At 46.0% G+C, this 20,192-nt stretch overlaps 2 protein-coding genes across 2 annotated transcripts; one reads left to right on the top strand and one right to left on the bottom strand.

The window, feature by feature from the left end:
* Window positions 1-3,149: 3,149 nt before the first annotated feature.
* On the bottom strand, window positions 3,150-3,679 carry LOC129600874 (uncharacterized). The gene is made up of 2 exons (XM_055499506.1): window positions 3,317-3,679; window positions 3,150-3,251 (listed from the first exon to the last, which is right to left on the bottom strand). Exons 1-2 carry the CDS (start codon window positions 3,677-3,679, stop codon window positions 3,150-3,152), a joined length of 465 nt encoding a protein of 154 aa, XP_055355481.1.
* An 11,142-nt stretch (window positions 3,680-14,821) lies between these two features.
* LOC129600865 (uncharacterized) lies at window positions 14,822-16,049 on the top strand. Its single transcript, XM_055499500.1, has one exon. The coding sequence runs from the start codon at window positions 15,133-15,135 to the stop codon at window positions 15,964-15,966; it is 834 nt and encodes a 277-aa protein (XP_055355475.1). The 5' UTR covers window positions 14,822-15,132; the 3' UTR covers window positions 15,967-16,049.
* The last annotated feature ends 4,143 nt before the right edge of the window (window positions 16,050-20,192 follow it).

Consider the following 20,192-nt stretch of genomic DNA (forward strand, 5'->3'; position numbering starts at 1 on the left):
AGAATTATGGTGTAAATTCCAAAATTAATTTTTCGTAAGAAACGTGGAAAATGCATATATAATTTAGGTACAGAATCTAATCGAAAAATAATTAAAAAAACCAGACTTTGATTTAAACGTTAATTGAATGCTTAAAACACGAAAATTCCTAGAATTCTTTGGGAAGTAAAACTTTCTACTAAAAATAATCGAAAGCAGATAAATTGTTTCTAATAACTAAGAGGAATTTTAGTAATTATGTAAATAAGAGAAATGTCTGAATTTTAGTTTTAGGAAAAAATGATTCACAAAATAATTTTGGCACTAAACACAAAGTTTAAGAAGTAATTTAAAATTCATTTGAAAATGCAAATATCATCAATTAGAAACGCCGTATAACGCGGGGCCGTATGGCGCCACGCGTATCCTCGACAGCAGTTCGGTCCGGTTCGGTTTGGTCGGCTCAAGCCCGTTTCGGCTCAGGTTGGGTTCCGGGTCGGTTCGGCTCCGGTACGGTCAGACCATGGGTCAACGCACTGTCGGGACAAATCCAGGGTCCAACGCGGAAACGGGTAAATTCCGTCGTTTCTTCAGTAGGGAAAGGTCACGTTCTGGAGAATTTTGGGCAGGGGTTTGGAGCTTATGTAGCCCGTGACCCTGCAAACAAAACGAAACACGCAAATCCACAGTGAAATCCCCTGCTCCGTCCAGGGGGAGGTCGCCGTCCCAGGAAGTTCGGGCAGTGTTTTGGTGGGGGAATTCTTCGGCGTGGTGCTGGTAGTCGATGCGGCCGTACTCTAGGGATCGGAGTGGTGCTGCTGTTGGCGGTGTCGTGTCCGTTCTGGTTTCCCGTTGTGTCCGGGTCGCGTCCGCCATTGGCATCGCAGGAGGCGTTTCTCGGGTCCGCGGCATCTCCGTCCCGTTTAAGAGGTAACCGTCGCGGGGAGGCGTCCATCTCCGCCAGTTTGGGAGAGGAATCCATCACGTTCCGCGGGAATGGCGGGGGGGGGGGCGTTTGGCTCCCCACATAGGGGTTAAATTGGCTCAAATAATCAGAGAAGCCGTTCGCGCGGGCATCCTACAAAAAATTTTGTGTGACGACCCATCGACGACTTTTGGCTGTCGTGAGTGTGAGTTTTCATGCGCCAACCGCAACCCGTCGGTGTCATGCGGTCAAGATTGCCGCTCCACCTGCGTCTGCAAACCAGGTCTATATCGTACTTTCCTTCCCTCGCCTAAATGCGCGCCGCCAAATGGACCCCTGCTCAACAACTGTAAAGCAGCGTCAAGTTAAAGGTTAAATAAACGCCAGATGGCCGCGGCTACGATACGTGTTGTGATTTAGTGCTGTACGCAGCAAACGCTGACGATTGCTTAATTTTTCTGAGGGTGTTTCATGCGCGCTGATCATGTCTGATTGCTTCTAATTATCTTTAAACAGACATGAAAATTCTATTGATGACAGCAAACACGCACGTGTATCTGTACATGCTGGGTGGTAAGATTTAAATTACCTAAGAAATTTTGTAGAATGGCTGCGGCATATTTGTTAAATTAAATTTGTATGCTTTGCCGATAGCCTAGTGGTGTCTCTCTCGGCCTTAAAATGTGGAGGTTGTGGGTTGGATTTCCTCAATCGGCAGATTTTTTCCGGAGTTCTTTGCGAGCCTAGCACATCCCTTGCACCGGGGACTCTCGTCCAACCTGCAGTGATATTGTAACGAGTAGGGGTGTGGCCCTCTAGATTGTCATATGTGATTGGCTCTGTTAGCGGTTCATGTTCGTTCGTGCGTTCAGCTCGACGCTGCACAGCAGCGGTCCGATGCATGCATGCGGCTTCGCCGCTGTAAGTTCTCTAGATTTCTCTGCTTGGGCCTTGCTCAGATCTTGGAATAAAGGATCTTTGTTCCCGGGATCGAGGCTCTGGGCAGTTTCCCCATTATTTTAGGGTCACATTCAGGATTGTTTAGGACAATATTGATGACCCATAGCGTAGCGGAGTCCTAAGTATCCCGACACGTTGGTGTTGGCATTAACGTAGTGCAGGTCGGGGATAAGCCAAACACCGGCACCGCGCCGCAACTTGGTCGCGGCGCCCTATCCCATTCCTTATAAGACCAGTTTGTTATACAAAACAGGATGTTACACAAAAGAGTTTGTTATACAAAAGACTGCAACAGCACACCGGAGAAGCACGCTCGCACGAATTTGTGTGGCAGCGTTTGTCCAAAGAAATTCAACGGGGAAATTCGGCGTCAGTGCTGGGCACGATGGAAGGACTGTGTCACGTCTTCACCATGTCATTTATTCACACAGCTCTCCACAGTCATACTGGCAGCTTATTACGCTGCTGCTGTACGTTGCTATGTCACATCATCACACCTTCCCCAGTGTGTGAAACACACTAAAGAGAAATACATGATAATATGGAATTATTCGATAATGAAACTTTAGAATTAACACCAAAATAATTATTCGAAAACTAAATTCAAAGAATCCTCGGTGTTTTCCAGTGCTTCCTTCTTTTTCCGCTTCTTTTCGCGCTTCAGTTGACTGCGAGTATTAACCTGTCCAGTGTTCGAGGACGTTTCCATTTCCGTCGCGGGTACACATCCAATTTTACCGTTCGGCTGTTCATTACTGACCCCGTTAGTGTTTCCGGCGTCGCTGACTGCCACCACGCTTTTCCGAACATCGCAGTCTTCTGCCATTTGAATCGCCGAAAGTTCTTCCACTGTCCGGTTCTGCTCCGACTGATATCGCCGATGCTCCACCGGTCTCCAGTATCGTGGAGTCGCTTCTGTGCTGCGTCGTGCCATTTTGTCCACCTTCTTGTGCAAGGCAGCCAACTCGCATAGCACAGTATCCAGAATAGCATCTCCGTCCTTGCTGCATCTCCAAGGGCGGCTACTCTCTCGCCTGGTGTAACTAGGCTGATGTTTAACCATACAGTCGAAATCATTATCCACATTGACCTGTAGCACATCGAACTCTTCTTCTATCAGATTGGTACGCCGTGCACCATCCCTCTGCTGCTCTTTCTCCTTTGGGTCGGCGCGACAAGCCTTGGCAATGTGGCCATATTTGCCGCAATTGCCGCACCGCAAATCTTTCGCCCAGCATTCGGCCTTGCGGTGGTCGCGCTCCCGCATCCATAACATCCGCCAGCGTTATATGACCACCGCGGCGTCTCGCTTCCGCCTTCGCAGTCTCGCTCCCGACTGCCGCTCCTGCCGCGGCGGTTGTCGCCTTGGCTTTCTCGCCCTTTTGGTCTGTCCCCACGGCCACCAAGTCCGTGACCTTTATCCGGGCCACGCCCATCGCGGACTCTCGTTACATCAACCATCTCCGTGGTCTCCTTCGTCCCCCGGGCGAGCTCATACAGCTCGCAAATATCCAGGCACTCCTCCAGCTTCGTGCGTGTCTTTGACATCAGGTGCAGCCTGGTGTTTTCGTTCGCCAGTCCATTGGTGAACGTGACCATCATATTTTGCTCCAACACCGTCGCTGGAAACCCCACAACCGTAGCTTTTCGGCGTAGCCTGTTCGAAAACTCAAGGAGCGTCTTTCCAGGTTCCTGCTTAATTCTGAAGTACAACGCCCACTCCGTCTCCTTCAGCGTTTTCTTCACAAACGCTTGCTCCAGTTTATCCGCCAGCTGGCCAGCGGTGAAATCGTCCGGACTGCCAGGCAGGCACATGGAAATAAGGATTTTATCAGAGGCTGCCATAAAGACGGCTGTCCGTGGGTATCTCAGCGAAGGGAGGGCGGCCAGATGAAGTCTGAAAGAATTTCCTGTTGAGGAAATTTTGAAAAATGGCGACGGAGCGGAATCGAACCGCTGGCTACCGAGTGTGTGATCCACGTAGCACAGCCACTGTGCCATCGCCGTTGTTGGCTGAGATCAAGATTTTTGTGCTTGAGCTTGAGACAACCAGGTAGACGGCGGATGGGGCGGCTGTCCTGAGGGCAGAGACTTCTACTCTGACAATTTCCAGCGCCTCCACGCCTAAGGCGTCCAGCAGCACCGCATTTTGCTCGGCCGTGTCCGTGACCTTGTGCAGTTGCTACATAGTTTTTGTAGCGATACTGCCATTATCGCCAGGTCATCGCGGCTGGCTCAAATCTCATCAATCCACCGGTGTCCTCTTTCCTTCCTCCCGACAGCATGGCTGAAGCACTTCCCGAAGGCATGACCACACTGTTCGTAGACACTTTACACCTTTTCACGGCAATGAGGTAGATTCCTCACGCCAGATTGTCACGTCTTCACCATGTCATTTATTCGCACAGCTCTCCACAGTCATACTGGCAGCTTATTACGCTGCTGCTGTACGTTGCTATGTCACATCATCACAGACTGGATAAGCTGAACGAAATTTTTCTGTTACAGTTTAGCGTGTTTTTTTTCCTTCAGATTCGTGTATTGTGGATTGATTTGACCAATAAAGTCAGTAAACAGGATACGGCGCCGCAACGTTAATGAAGGGGTGCCGAATCATTTTCATCGCAGTCCAGCCGGCCTGTCCAGGTCATAGAAAAGTTTGATGCATTGTAGGAGGTGTATCGAACGGCATTATGTTGTATGCCGCAGGGGAAGCAGCAAAGAAGAAACTAAATATTCATAGCGTAGCAACGATGCCTGCTTTCATCACCAGTTGCTAAGACACACTGATCTCCAGTGTGCCTTTTCAAATGGAACAAGTATTTATGGATGGTCCCTAATTCCCATTCACGAGAATGCAGGTCGCTGCACTCGTACAATACGTACGTGTTCACCACTCTGTAAGCCATGCACAAATATACAATAATTTTATGGTATGGGCACATCGCACTAGGCAACCGGAGCGCTGCATTTTTACTTTTTTGCAACGAGCTTGATCGCCAGGCGGAGGCGCAGCAACACCGATATCAATTTTGACATTTTTGCTGCGCTGGAGATGCTTGCATTGATTAAATTATTCAAAATAATGTTACAGTATTACGGTTTGCACGCAGCGCAGCTTACCCGGCCATTTCCTGAGCCGCGGTCATAATTGTAATGTCCACCCAAAAGCGATCCACTGCCAGATCACAGTCTATGTAATACACCGCCCGTCGGCGATTATTTGCAGCAATATGCACTGCAATTTGAAAACAGGGTATAGAATAAAATAATTTCATCAGCAGTGGCAAAGTGACCGTGGCCACAGCTGAAAGCGATTGTGTCGTTCGTGTGTATCGTATCTTATATTTAGCATTTAGCATGCTTGCATACAGTACGATACATTGCAAGTATCTTACATTTAGCTTCTTTACTGCATGCAACCATCGTTTCTTTCAAAAACCAGAAGAGAGAAAGTAGAAAGACCACGTACAAATCCGTGCTTGTGGTTTTTATTTGGCTCTGCCATGGTGGCTGAATAGCCTGCTTCTTCGGGCGTCTTGGCGATATAGGTGATTGCCGTGGTATCCGGACACCACCGTCGGACAGTGGGAGCGATGTTTTGCGGGAGGTGATTATATTAAGGGGAGGAGGTCAGCCGCGTGGTGATAGCGGCCGCCGCCGCACCGGGTGGCAGTTCCTGTCAAGCATTCTCTAAGCTTATCCTGTCCGATATTCCGCAGGCGTAGTGCTGCTGCTTTATTAGTTGTTTTCTTATATTACCACTGCGTATTGATTTCGTATGCTGGACGACATTGACAATTAACTGCACGATTTTTCGAAATAAATATTGCTTGAAATCGGAAAACACTTATCTGACGCACACTATACAAATTCATTTTTGTTGGCTTATCGCAAGTCAGCCTTACCGAAAGCCATGTGGCAGTGAGTAACAACAAATGAAGCGTAAAAAACTACCCAATAATGCGATAACATACCAACTGTCACTGCCGCGATAAGTGAATGACCGAACTTACACTAAGTCAGCCTGTTAATAAACAACCGAGTACATGCACTTTATGCATCTACACATCGCACATGCAAAAAAAGAGCGCGAAAATGTTACTCTAAATGTCCAATTATTTTCAATACATCGGTAAAGCTAATTACTGCCGTCTTGAATGACTATCTAGTTAGACTTAATATTGCTTAATTAATAATTATTGCGCGAAATTACCACTGATTAGTAATGAATGCCATCTCGAAGTCATTAAATTAAAGGTAGCATATGCTTCTCTCTGCGTTCGTAATTATGTTAAATCTATAACTTGTTAATACCAAATTTGTTAATAACAAAATTATTATGCAGACTGCACTCACCGTGTACTGTACACCGGTAACGTGTACCGCGCACAGTGCATGGATAAGTCAACGATGCCCAACGCAAAATCTAGTCGAGACTAGATTTTCCGTTTGGCAGTGTTGCCTTAAAGTGGGCATGTGTTGACTGTTGCAACAAACCAATGCACAACGCTTGCGTTATCTCTGAATGAGACATAGCAGCATGACGCGCACTGTCCGTTGGGCAGCATTATCATAAGTCAGTCACTGCTGAAGGTACCTACTGATTCGCCGGTACTGAAAAGACCATAGCCCGCTCGCGCAGATATTATGAATAAACCAAGCATATTTTATCAAAGAAAAACTGATTTTCAAACTAGCTCATTTTACTGCTACTGTGGACTTGGAGAGAACGTCATAGCAAGCAGGTTAGACGGCCAATAAGAGAATAGAATCGTCGGTAGAACATTCTCGCGATTGGTCGAGAAAATATAACTAAACGGGTACGTACTTGGTTGTTGGCTCAGCCATTGTGGCTAAACACCGTCACGACAAACGACGGCGCCATGACACTTGGGCCACCTGACACTTTGGCCACCTGACATTTGGGCCACCTGACACTTAGGCCACTGTACATTTGGGCCACCAATACTTTCAAAAACAGAAAAAAAGTAATAAAACACTTTCGATACGAATGATAGCTTCTTTATTTTTACTGCACGCAAAAAATTAAACATTGGCTTATTAATAACAGTTCTGCAACTTGCAGCATTAACAACGTACTAGTAAGTACACATGATTCGAAAACAAGCTTGCATTAATCTTATGGATTTTTTGTTTTTGTTGGCATATAAACGGATACACAGGGTCTCCATGGGTTAGATTGCAGTATTGCACTATTGTAGCTGCATAAGTAAATCGAACTCATGCGCTGAAGATGTGAGCCGTTGCCGTTAAATTTACTCCACATCCTTCTACTTACCAAACATCTTCCTGATCAGATCAGTTATTAGAGACCGTAATGTGCGGTGGCCCAAGTGTCAGGTGGCCCAAATGTCAGGTGGCCCAAGTGGCAGGACACCTAAACGACAACTTGGTGGACACAGCTTTACACTCCATATACAAGCTTGTTCTGTATTTTTTCTAACGTAAAGGTACATCACAAGCGTAACTAGTGTAGCTTAGCGTATGTGGCCGGTGAATTTGTACAGATATTTGTCGCTGTACAAGTACATGTGCTGACTGTTGATGCAATAGAAAATACGGTACATAGGGTTTTTTTATGGACGATTTAACTATCTGTAGCCTGTGCTTTGTGGCGGCGCCCTATCGCATTCTCTGTAGTACAAAATAATAAGTTGTACAAAACAGGATACGTCGCCGCCACGCAGTGCCCGGCCGTCCAACTTGCAGATGAAGTATGATGCCGCGGCCTGGACGGCTGGAATGCAGCCAAAATGATTGCTGCAGTCCGGTCGAGCTGGCCGCTGCAGGCCACAGGAAAGTTGGGATTCATGTGGGTCATGCTGCTTAATTGGCACGACAATGGCTAAGGCGCAGCTGCGGTTAAGGTGCGAAAGGGATTCAGTTTTTGGAGACGCCGCTTATGGCAGGCATTCGCCGATTTCGCCGAGACATCAACCGATACCGATGCCAGAATGGCCGACGCCGCAATTGAACTGTCCTCCTGTTCTGCAGTTCAGTGGCCCTGTCGACCATGTTGGTCTCGGCCTTCCGCTGAAATGCAGTGTAGTATATACGTGAGCAGTATATATAGCATGCACGCACTGATGTACATTGTACTGCCGGTAAAACTGACATACGGTGTAGAAACTAGCAACGGTCGGCCGGCGTGACACGGCCCATCCCGGTGCAGGTGCACTGACCATGATTTGCAATGAAATAATGCACGACATGATGTTTTATGCCGTTGGCTCGGGACAGCAGCAGACAACTAACTAAACGTAGCGTACCAACGCTCTTACTTTATATTTATATTACCAGTTGCTAAGGCACACTAGAGATAATACTCAACTTCAAAAACGAATAATTTTGTTCAGTGTAAAATTAATGCATGTACGGTACAGTGAAACTCCTCTTAACATTCACCTTCCTATAACATTCACCCCTTTACTGCATACATGAGGTTGGGAACCAAACCGTCCGGTAGACTATAACACAGGGGCAGTTCTCTGTACAACATTCACCCCTTTACAGCTATAACATACACCTTTTATGGAACCGGTAAAATTTTTACCAGCTTATTCAATCCCTGCGTAACATACGGTTGGCTAGGATGGGGGAAAAAAACCATTTCGGTGTCTCTAAAAGAAAGTTCTGGCTTCTGTTTTTAATCTGTTTAGTACCGGATCTTCCAACTCCAAGCGTACAAAAGGGCAGCAAAACCAACATTCAGACCGAATAATGTCCACACTCTGATATTTTGTTAATTGTTTTGTTAAGAAACACCCCCGGGGGGCTGTGCCCCTGAGGGCAGTGCCCCTGGGGGCAGAGCTTCTGTATAACACACACCCCTCTGTAACATTCAGAAAGCCTGGAACGGAGGGTGTATGTTGTAGAGAGTTTCACTGTACATGGAAGTACGATTATGTAATATGTACAAGTACTTGCTCATCTTGCGAGTTTAGTTGCTTATATTGCGCGATGCATGAAGACATGATTATTCTGCCACAACGCAGCAGTCTAGGCGGCTGACGGCCGCAAAGACGGAGACTGCTTTCCTCGCACTTTGTTATCCCTACGTGCACCGCTATCCCACTATCACTATGTGCACCTTGGCCGTATATATTCACACCAGTGACCACAAATAATTACACGTGGTGTGACAGTGACCATAGTGCTCCTGTTACAAACATGGCAAATACGCACCCTGTGAAAAAACAGCCTCAGCCGACAACTTAACATAACGCGTGGCAAGGCCATAACGCGCGTCCCGCAGCGCCTTAACGCGCAGAGAGCGTGACGTGGCGGGCCACGGTATGAATCTTAGCGTAACCCATGAATCTGTATTCCTTGCTCTATCTGTATCCCTTACACAAGGAGTAAATCAGCGGACTAGAGAGATAGTGCCACCTGCGCCGAGATAATATCATTGGGCGAAAAGCTATACGGCACAGCTTACCCGGGCTCGGAGCGCCGAGAAAGCAGCCTTCCACGCCGCATCCCGCTACACTGACCAGCAGTATTCCAGGACGAGACAACGCTCGCGCATCGGCATGCTGTGCGTCATTCTCCGGCAGGAACAGTTCGACTCAGCGTTTCTTATGATTTTCTAACAAAAAGAAACCGTTCCAGTAAGCCAGCACAAAACACATGCAACCAAGTACAACAAACTGACAAGCTTCGTGCAGCACTACCAGCAATTTCAATTTGCAGGTGAAGTGCGATGTCGAGGCCGGGCCGGCTAGACTGCAGCCAAAACGGTTCATTTTGAAATCATTTTGGCTGCAGTCCGGTCGGGCTGCCTGTGCAGGTCAAAGAGAAGTTGGAATCCATATTAGTCACGCTGTGCACAGGACGTGAGCAGTATAAGTAACTGTATATTATATACTCTGTACAGCGCTCCACACATTGATTTGTTGCCGGGAAAACGGACATACGGTAGGGAAACTAGCGACAGTCGGGCGGAGTGCCACGGCCCATCTCGCTGCAGGGTGCGTGACTTGTAGCGAGATAATACTGTAATTATGCATTGTAAGATGTGTATCATAGCCTTTAATAAGTATCGTCATGTAAGTACAAACTGAGTACTAGAAAAAACGAGTTTTATAACAAAAACACTTCTTCTATGCTATCCTGCTCGGGGATTGTACCCAATACCCAATCGAATCAGAACACATATCGCGTTTCCCGGTTGCATTTAAATAGATAACCGCTGTCTATAAAACTCTTTCGCCCGTTTCAGGTCTGTGGCAGTGGCGATACCGTTCCCGACCTTTTATGTCGCTCGGGACAGCAGCAAGAAATCAACTAAATAGTGTTCGTAGCCTAGCAACGCTGTCACGTTCATTACAGTTGCTATAGGCACACCTAGATCGGACATGTACTCGTAGATTCACATTAACGAGAATAAGTACACATCGCTGCACTTGTACAGTTCCTATTAATAATCTTCGCACAGTTCTGGGAATAGAAAAAGAAACACGCTATGTGATTCACAACAGCAAAACTTCGTTTAAACTATTGACTCCGTCCATCGTGCCAACTGCCAAGGATGGATGCTGCATTTCCGCGCTGAATCTACAGCGGGCAGCGATAGTTGTTGACGCAGAAATTCGTGCGATCGGCGTTCTCCTGTGTGCTGTTGTAACCTTTTGCCCAGTTCCTTCACAATGGCCATAGCCGACGAGTCCCATCTCGAAGGCAATCGGAGATGTATTGACGTATGAACAGTTGTACGTACAGTTGTACGTACAACTGTACGTACAACTTGTTCAGTTGTACGTCGTGAACTTGCAACACCCACTGTACAAGGACGTGTCCAGCCAAGACGTAGAGTAGTACACTAGCCGGGCGCTGGCAGCAATGATGTAGGTTTTGTTTTCCTGGGATTTTGTCATCCCGTTGTATCTGTGCACAATAGTTCATCGTGCTGCAGAGCTGCACAGTGCACAGTGCGCACCACCAGTGTGAATTTTTTTGTCGACCTTACCGCGTCCATGATAAAATTAAGCGGGAGCAATTTTCTAGTTATTTAATAATTTTTGTTATTTTATAATTTATCGGTGAACTTGCCAGTTACCAAAATCTATTGAGATTCCAGCGTACTTTTTCATATTTTCTTTTCGTATACGAAGAAGTTCTGGTGATGTCAACAGGGAAAACACTATACGATAAACAGTTTCGCTTGTAGTACCTACAGGACACAAATAAACATTTCTTTTAAATTTATGTATTGCAGCTTGGTGCACTTGGTAAACGATGTGAATATTTTTGTGCAAAGCCACCTACGCCCAGTAAGACAAAATAAAAACGGAGTCCCTGGGAAAACAACGCTACAGACACCTCTTGGCGTGCTTATCACGCATGCATTAACAATAACAATAACAAGCATATAAAATGACAAATACATGGTGCTGCGGTGCCTTACAAATTTACAATTAATCGCGGCACTCCACGGCTGGCTACTGCGCTCGCGCGATACGAGCGAATGCGCGCTGCGTAAACCAGTGGTGGTGGTGGACATGGGTGCGGACCCAGCAGTGCACCGTTATGGACCAGGGAGAGGGATAGCCCTCCTCGCGCAGGGTAAGGGTCAGCGTGCTGGAACAGAAGGGATCGGCAGCGCCCGGCGCCGACCGGTCGAAGGTGACGGAACCGTTGAGCAGATCGGGGATGTCCCCGCCCAGCAGTGCGGAAAAGGGCGCCGCCACGACGTAGTTCCCGTAGCCGTACTTCCAGAGGAAGTGCGACGCGGGCGGCGTCTGGCTGCAGTCGAAGCGGCCGCGGCACGTCATGAAGAAGCTCCCTTTGCGGACGGTCACGCTGTGCATCGGCGGCACGAAGACTTCGTCGGCGCGCAGCTTCCGCGGCGTCGGCTGCAGGTGGAAGGTGCGCACAACGCAAAGGTCACCGTCATGGCAGGGCAGGAGACACTCCACCGTCCCGCCGGAGTCGAGGCTGACTCCGCGGATAAAGAGGACAGCGGCGTTGTCGAAGTGCCTCTGCGCGTAGCTGCTGACGCCGAGGGTGGTGGTGTTCTGGTGGCGCCAGACGATCCGCTGCGCCAGTGCGGACGTGGCCACCCTGCACTCGAACCACGCCCGGTCCCCCACCTCGACAGTAACGGTATCGGGCAGTGGCTGCATCGTCGTCGTCGTCACAAGGTCCGCGGCGTCCTCCAGGGCGGAGAGGTCGACGACACGGTCAGTCTCCCAGTACGGGGCCGTCTCCACGACCTCTGCTGCCCGCCAACGCTGCACTGCAATGTTCTGGTGGCGCCAGACGATCCGCTGCGCCAGTGCGGACGTGGCCACCCTGCACTCGAACCACGCCCGGTCCCCCACCTCGACAGTAACGGTATCGGGCAGTGGCTGCATCGTCGTCGTCGTCACAAGGTCCGCGGCGTCCTCCAGGGCGGAGAGGTCGACGACACGGTCAGTCTCCCAGTACGGGGCCGTCTCCACGACCTCTGCTGCCCGCCAACGCTGCACTGCAATGTTCTGGTGGCGCCAGACGATCCGCTGCGCCAGTGCGGACGTGGCCACCCTGCACTCGAACCACGCCCGGTCCCCCACCTCGACAGTAACGGTATCGGGCAGTGGCTGCATCGTCGTCGTCGTCACAAGGTCCGCGGCGTCCTCCAGGGCGGAGAGGTCGACGACACGGTCAGTCTCCCAGTACGGGGCCGTCTCCACGACCTCTGCTGCCCGCCAACGCTGCACTGCAAGGCCAATCGACTTTCAGGCTTGTCCCGTAATTTTCAACCTAAGGCTACTGATGGCGCGTATTTAGCCCGAAGTTGCGCTAGGAATGCTCGCCCCTTTACTATGTCTACCGCAGTGACAACTTGACTCCTCTCAAGATTTACTTGTTATACTTAATGATTCTCTTTAAGGGATTTGGCCCGGTACATAGCACTGAATTCGTGTACATTGACGGGATTATTCGCTTTCGCGCACTTCCAAACACTTTTTTGAATTGCTTTTCGACATTATGTAGCCAAATGTTTCGTATACAGAGGCGTGAAATCCGTTTGTTCGCGCAACATCCGGTTCGGGAGTTATAGCTATTAGAAAATTCCATAAAGTTTAAATGCATTCTGGTGCACCAAAAGTCTCATTATGGACCGATCCCTTTCAAATTTTGCACGAAAATGCGCATACCATGAAGAGCGTTCTTACACGGATCCAGACTTCCACGATTTTTTTCGAATTTTAAAATGATTTTTAAAATTTTTGAAATTCATTTTAAAATTTGAAAAACATGCTAGAACAGTGGATCGGTGTAAGAACGATCTTCATGGTTATGTGCATTTACGCACAAAATTTGAAAGGGATCGGTCCATAATGAGACTTTTGGTACACCTGAATGCATTTAAACTTTTTGAAAATTTGTAGCAGTCATTACTCCCGAACCGGATGTTGCGCGCGAAAACGGACTTCACGCCTCTGTATACAAGTCATTTGGCTATAAACTACCATAAAGCAATGGAAAAAAGTGTTTGGGAGTGCGCGACAGCGAAAGTTCCCGTGGATGTGCACGAATTTAATGCTATGTACCGGGCCAAATCCCTTAAACAGTAAGGAGTTTGGCGCAACCCGTGAAATTGTAGTTGGCACTGTGTTAATGCGATGGAAATTATGGGACAAGCACGTGTCCCGGGATAATATTGGTGGCCCTGCCAGCGCTTACCCGGGTTCGGACCGGCCAGAGGGCAGCCGTCCACACCGTATCCCACTACACTGACCAGCACTGCCAGCAGGAGAAGGCGGTAGCGCATGCTGTGCGTCATCGTTCGGCTGGAGGCCTTCCACGCATCGTGCAGCGTACCTGCTCGCAAAGGCACTTCGTGCGGCGAGGTGAATGCTGTGAGGGACACATCAGTCATTTCGGTTGATTGAGAGTGCCGGGGGAATTCCCAATCGTTGTCTGCAGCTGCAGGAAAATGTTAAAGGTCACGCGACTAGTTAAGAACTTTAGACTGGGCTTTTTCTCGTATCACCAGTTTAACAAATTACAGTACTTTCATTTATTTTAATTTTCATTCTGATTTCCTGAGCCGGAGAGGCACCTCCCCACCACCAACCTAAGCGGTGACATTGCGACTTAGCGGCTGATTCAAAGAGTGAGTCTCAGATTCGAAGCGCATCTCGCTGATTTTACGGTTGCTCAGCCGCACGAGGTGGCTGTATGCAGTGGCCGGCCACGCCTACAGTTACGGCACGCGAAGCTACCTTGCGAGGTGAAGTTGCTGTATCGCAACTAGCTTTGCTTTAAATCAACTAGCTTTGCTCTTTAAATTTTGGGACGAGACCACCCTTACGGTCTCGTCCCGAAATGCAGCGACGGTGTTTAGAGCCCACATGGTCAGTGGTGGCTTTGTCTTCAATGGCGTCGTTTTGCGTAGCGGTCTCGCAAAGGTGCATGGACGTATCAGCAGCCCCACTGTGCTTGTTAAAGAGCTGTATCCTTGGTTGTGTGGTTTCGCTATTTGGACGTACAGTGAAACCTCTGAAATACGTGCACTTCCGTACAGAAAATTTCGTACGTAATTCAGGGGTGCACGGAATTCAAATTAGCTACCCCCAGCCCCCTGGGGGTGAATGCACACTTAGGGGCACTGCCCCACTACGAAATGCTGTGCAAAACCCTAAAAATACACGTAATTTAGTTGTTTTCATACAAAACTGCATGAATTTGTGTGCATGTACAACAGTACACAGACAAAAACAATTCTCTTGCACACATTTCAACCGAAAATATTATTAAAATCTAACTCGGGATACAAAAAGCTAGTGATTGCGATTAAGCTCTCCTTATTTCTTTGATTTTCACAACTTTCCCAATAGAAAGTTTAAAATCTTCAGTTCTGAAGCAGCGGTGTACGCATTCACGAGGTGACTGCGTACAGTTAAATTCCTATGCGGTACGGAGAATTGCTGTACGACCCAGAAATTGTTTTGGAAGATTTGATCACTGTACAAAACGAAGCCTCCAAACTCGGCCTGGAACTTAATTTTGCCAAGTGCGAGCTGTTTGTGTATGGCGGTACCGAAGAAGAACGACTGAGGATCTATGATCGTTTTAATGCGGTTGCACCCGGAATTCAACTGGTAACCCCAGAGACACTCGAATTGCTTGGCGCTCCTCTCACTGACTGGTCTATTGAGCGTGCCCTGGACTGTAAAATCAGTCAAGTTAAGAAACTGACAGAATCTTTGGGTGTTTTGCCGGCACATCAGTCTCTATTCTTACTCAGAAACAGCATGTCCCTGCCACGTCTCATGTACATTCTCAGAGCGGCGCCCTGCTACAAATACCCAGAGAAGCTCAGAGAATTTGACGATTTGATAAAGTCTAAGGCCGAGGAAATCACAAACGTCAAGATGGACGATGTTACATACAGGCAAGCTTCTCTGCCGGTGAAATCAGGTGGGCTAGGTTTACCAAAAGCGGAAGAAATTGCAGCCCCAGCACATCTGTCTTCACTTTATGCGACTGACGAGCTGGTCAGTAGTATTGTGCCCGAGGACTGCCCTGATGACCGGATCGAAGTCGAGTTTCGCTGGGAAGAATTAACTGGAAAATCAGCCCCTGCTAAAGAAGACCGAAGCAATCAACGCCTGTGGTCGAACATGCTGACTATCAGGAAGCTGGAAGCCTTAAAGGAGGATGCCGACGTTATCGCCTCTGCTCGCTTGTTGGCCGCCTCTACTAAGAATGCCAGTGCCTGGTTGTTTGCTTTGCCGGTTGCTAGCCTTGGCACACTGTTGGACGACGCTGCGGTACGAATCGCTGTTGCTTTACGATTGGGAGTCCAGATCTGTAAGCAACACAAATGCCGTTGCGGGGAAATGGTTGATGCTCTAGGTTTGCATGGTTTGTCATGTTCGAAAAGTCAAGGGAGATTCAGGCGACACGCAAGTTTGAATAGCCTTATTCAACGCAGCTTGGGATCAGCAAAAGTGCCTTCTATTCTGGAGCCACCTGGATTGAGCAGGTTAGATGGGAAGCGGCCGGACGGTTTATCTCTTTTCCCTTGGAAGAACGGCCTCCCATTGATTTGGGATGTTACAGTGTGCGATACATTCGCTATATAGTACATTGCCGGCTCATCGGAGGAAGCGGGATCGGCAGCAGAAGACGCGGAAGAGCAAAAGAGGAACAACTACAGGGAACTGACTGATCGCTATTTTCTCCAACCAGTTTCCTTTGAGACTACGGGAACTTGTAGCGCCAGTACCCGTCAGTTCATCAGTGAAGTCGGCCGACGCATAGAGAAGCGCGCGCTACCGAGTTTTTGTGGCAGCGTATAAGCGTCGAAATTCAGCGCGGAAATGCCGCATCTGTTCTGGGTACTGTTGGTTGTTCAAAAGAACTGGAAGAGTTGTTCCATTTGTTTTAGCTATTCAATATTTGAGTTTTAAGTGTAAAACGGCATTTTGCTTGTACATGTTGAAATCAATAAAGAAGAATCTTAACCAAAAAAAAAATTGCTGTACGTGTACGCAACGCTGAGGTGTACGTACGTAGAGATTCCCCCCTGTACTCTAGTATACGGCGAAATTCGGTAAACAGCATTTCTCGTACGTAATATCTACAGAAGGGTGTACGTTTCTTGGCGGTGTACGTACGATGAGGTTTCACTGGTATCGGGAACAAGCGTCATCGGTAAGGACAACACTTTTACGACAACGCTCTGACTTTTACAATTTCGATAAGGACAAAACTTGACGGTTTCCGCGATCAGTTTACCAGCAGATAGTAAATATACCGTTTATACGTTATCAAAATTGCACGTACGCAGTGCAGTGCATGACAATTTTTTAGGAAGCACTGCAGTTCATTTTTTTCTGCGGTGTTTATAATTCAGATATGATGTATCTGTACGCCTACAGGCTACAGGCAAGTCATTGCGAATGCCTCATTGAACGATACGGGTATGAACCTTCGAAGACAGAGATCGCAGTTTCCTTGGGATTTTTTTTGCATCCAAATGTGGATGGACAGTACAACATTCCAATGGAAACTGTTATAAACGGCATGGTTCAACCAGCCGCCAGGTAAAGCACATATTTTTCACTTACTTTAACAGAAATTTTTTTATGAAAAAACTAGCTTGTCTAAGTGAATAGCTAAAATCGGTTCAAATGTGTTATAACCGTTTCCAGCATTAAAACCCATTGTTATCCTGACATTGTTACGGGCACGGTGTAAATGGTGGAAGTGGCACCTGCCACTGGCAACTGCCCCTGGCAGTGGCAGCTTACTGGCAAGCGGTAAAACATGGCAATTGGCAAAATGAAAAAATACCATGTTTCCTAATTGCACTTATTGGGAAACACTAATAAAAAATGGGAAAAATATAGTCAATTCGAGAAAGATTGCTGAAAAATTGCGAAAAAACGAGAAATATGTTTGAGCAACCCATCGCAGCACTTTTGGGAAACACTCTTAAAAAATGGAAAAATATAGTCAAATCGAGAAAGATTGCTGTAAAATTGCGAAAAAACGAGCAATATTTTCGAGAAACACAGCGCAGTACTTTTGGGAAACACTCTTAAAAAATGGGAAAAATATTGTCAAATCGGGAAAGATTGCAATAAAATGCGAAAAAACGAGAAATATGCTCGAGCGAAACAGCGCAGCACTTTTGAGAAACACTCTTAAAAAACGGGAAAAATATAGTCAAATCGGGAAAGATTGCAGTAAAATGCGAAAAAACGAGAAATATGTTTGAGCAACCCAGCGCAGCAATTTTGGGAAACACTCTTAAAAAACGGTGAAAATATAGTCAAATTGGGGAAGATTGCAGTAAAATGCGAAAAAACGAGAAATATGTTCGAGCAACCCAGCGCAGCAATTTTGGGAAACACTCTTAAAAAATGGGAAAAATATAGTCAAATCAGGAAAGATTGCAGTAAAATGCGAAAAAACGAGAAATATGTTCGAGCAACCCAGCGCAGCACTTTTGGGAAACAGTCTTAAAAAATGGGAAAAATATAGTCATATCGGGAAAGATTGCAGTAAAATGCGAAAATACGAGAAATATGTTCGAGCAAAACAGCGCAGCACTTTTGGGAAACATTCTTAAAAAATGGGAAAAATATAGTCAAATCGGGAAAGATTGCAGTAAAATGCGAAAAAACGTGAAATATGTTTGAGCAGCCCAGCGCAGCACTTTTGGGAAACACTCTTAAAAAATGGGAAAAATATAGTCAAATCGAGAAAGATTGCTGTAAAATTGCAAAAAAACGAGAAATATTTTCGAGAAACACAGCGCAGCACTTTTGGGAAACACTCTTAAAAAATGGGAAAAATATAGTCAAATCGGGAAAGATTGCAGTAAAATGCGAAAAAACGAGAAATATGTTCGAGCAACCCAGCGCAGCAATTTTGGGAAACACTCTTAAAAAATGGGAAAAATATAGTCAAATCAGGAAAGATTGCAGTAAAATGCGAAAAAACGAGAAATATGTTCGAGCAACCCAGCGCAGCAATTTTGGGAAACACTCTTAAAAAATGGGAAAAATATAGTCAAATCAGGAAAGATTGCAGTAAAATGCGAAAAAACGAGAAATATGTTCGAGCAACCCAGCGCAGCAATTTTGGGAAACACTCTTAAAAATGGAAAAATATAGTCAAATCGAGAAAGATTGCTGTAAAATTGCGAAAAAACGAGAAATATGTTCGAAACACAGCAGCACTTTTGGGAAACACTCTTAAAAAATGGGAAAAATATAGTCAAATCGGGAAAGATTGCAGTAAAATGCGAAAAAACGAGAAATATGTTCGAGCAAAACAGCGCAGCACTTTTGGGAAACACTCTTAAAAAACGGGAAAAATATAGTCAAATCGGGAAAGATTGCAGTAAAATGCGAAAAAACGAGAAATATGTTCGAGCAACCCAGCGCAGCAATTTTGGAAACACTATTAAAAAATGGGAAAAATATAGTCAAATCAGGAAGATTGCGGTAAAGTGCAAAAAACGAGAAATATGTTCGAGCAACCCAGCGCAGCAATTTTGGGAAACACTCTTAAAAATGGGAAAAATATAGTCAAATCAGGAAAGATTGCAGTAAAATGCGAAAAAACGAGAAATATGTTCGAGCAACCCAGCGCAGCACTTTTGGGAAACACTCTTAAAAAATGGGAAAAATATAGTCAAATCGGGAAAGATTGCAGTAAAATGCGAAAAAACGAGAAATATGTTCGAGCAAAACAGCGCAGCACTTTTGGGAAACACTCTTAAAAAATGGGAAAAATATAGTCAAATCGGGAAAGATTGCAGTAAAATGCGAAAAAACGAGAAATATGTTTGAGCAACCCAGCGCAGCACTTTTGGGAAACACTCTTAAAAAATGGGAAAAATATAGTCAAATCGAGAAAGATTGCTGTAAAATTGCAAAAAACGAGAAATATTTTCGAAACCCAGCGCAGCACTTTGGGAAACACTCTTAAAAAATGGGAAAAATATAGTCAAATCGAGAAAGATTGCAGTAAAATGCGAAAAAACGAGAAATATGTTCGAGCAACCCAGCGCAGCAATTTTGGGAAACACTCTTAAAAAATGGGAAAAATATAGTCAAATCAGGAAAGATTGCAGTAAAATGCGAAAAAACGAGAAATATGTTCGAAACAGCGCAGCAATTTTGGGAAACACTCTTAAAAATGGGAAAAATATAGTCAAATCAGGAAAGATTGCAGTAAAATTGCGAAAAAACGAGAAATATGTTCGAGCAACCCAGCACCTTTTGGGAAACACTCTTAAAAATGGGAAAAATATAGTCAAATCGGGAAAGATTGCAGTAAAATGCGAAAATACGAGAAATATGTTCGAGCAAAACAGCGCAGCACTTTTGGGAAACATTCTTAAAAAATGGGAAAAATATAGTCAAATCGGGAAAGATTGCAGTAAAATGCGAAAAAACGAGAAATATGTTCGAGCAACCCAGCGCAGCACTTTTGGGAAACACTCAAAAAAATGGGAAAAATATAGTCAAATCGAGAAAGATTGCTGTAAAATTGCAAAAAAAGAGCAATATTTTCGAGAAACACAGCGCAGCACTTTTGGGAAACACTCTTAAAAAATGGGAAAAATATAGTCAAATCGGGAAAGATTGCAGTAAAATGCGAAAATACGAGAAATATGTTCGAGCAAAACAGCGCAGCACTTTTAGGAAACATTCTTAAAAAATGGGAAAAATATAGTCAAATTGGGAAAGATTGCAGTAAAATGCGAAAAAACGAGAAATATGTTTGAGCAACCCAACGCAGCACTTTTGGGAAACACTCTTAAAAAATGGAAAACTATAGTCAAATCGAG

The sequence above is a fragment of the Paramacrobiotus metropolitanus genome, unplaced genomic scaffold, assembly GCF_019649055.1.
Source record: "Paramacrobiotus metropolitanus isolate TYO unplaced genomic scaffold, Prichtersi_v1.0 Parri_scaffold0000200, whole genome shotgun sequence".
NCBI classification, from domain to species: Eukaryota; Metazoa; Tardigrada; class Eutardigrada; order Parachela; family Macrobiotidae; genus Paramacrobiotus; species Paramacrobiotus metropolitanus.

What these genes read in the sequence shown, in the direction of transcription:
- LOC129600874 (XM_055499506.1), bottom strand. Translation starts at nt 3,679, where the DNA reads ATGTGCCTGCCTGGCAGTCCGGACGATTTCACCGCTGGCCAGCTGGCG. An exon ending in AGACCACGGAGATGGTTGAT is followed by an intron (nt 3,252 to 3,316) that starts GTAACGAGAGTC and finishes CCGTGGGGACAG; the next exon opens with ACCAAAAGGGCGAGAAAGCC.
- LOC129600865 (XM_055499500.1), top strand. Translation starts at nt 15,133, where the DNA reads ATGTCCCTGCCACGTCTCATGTACATTCTCAGAGCGGCGCCCTGCTAC.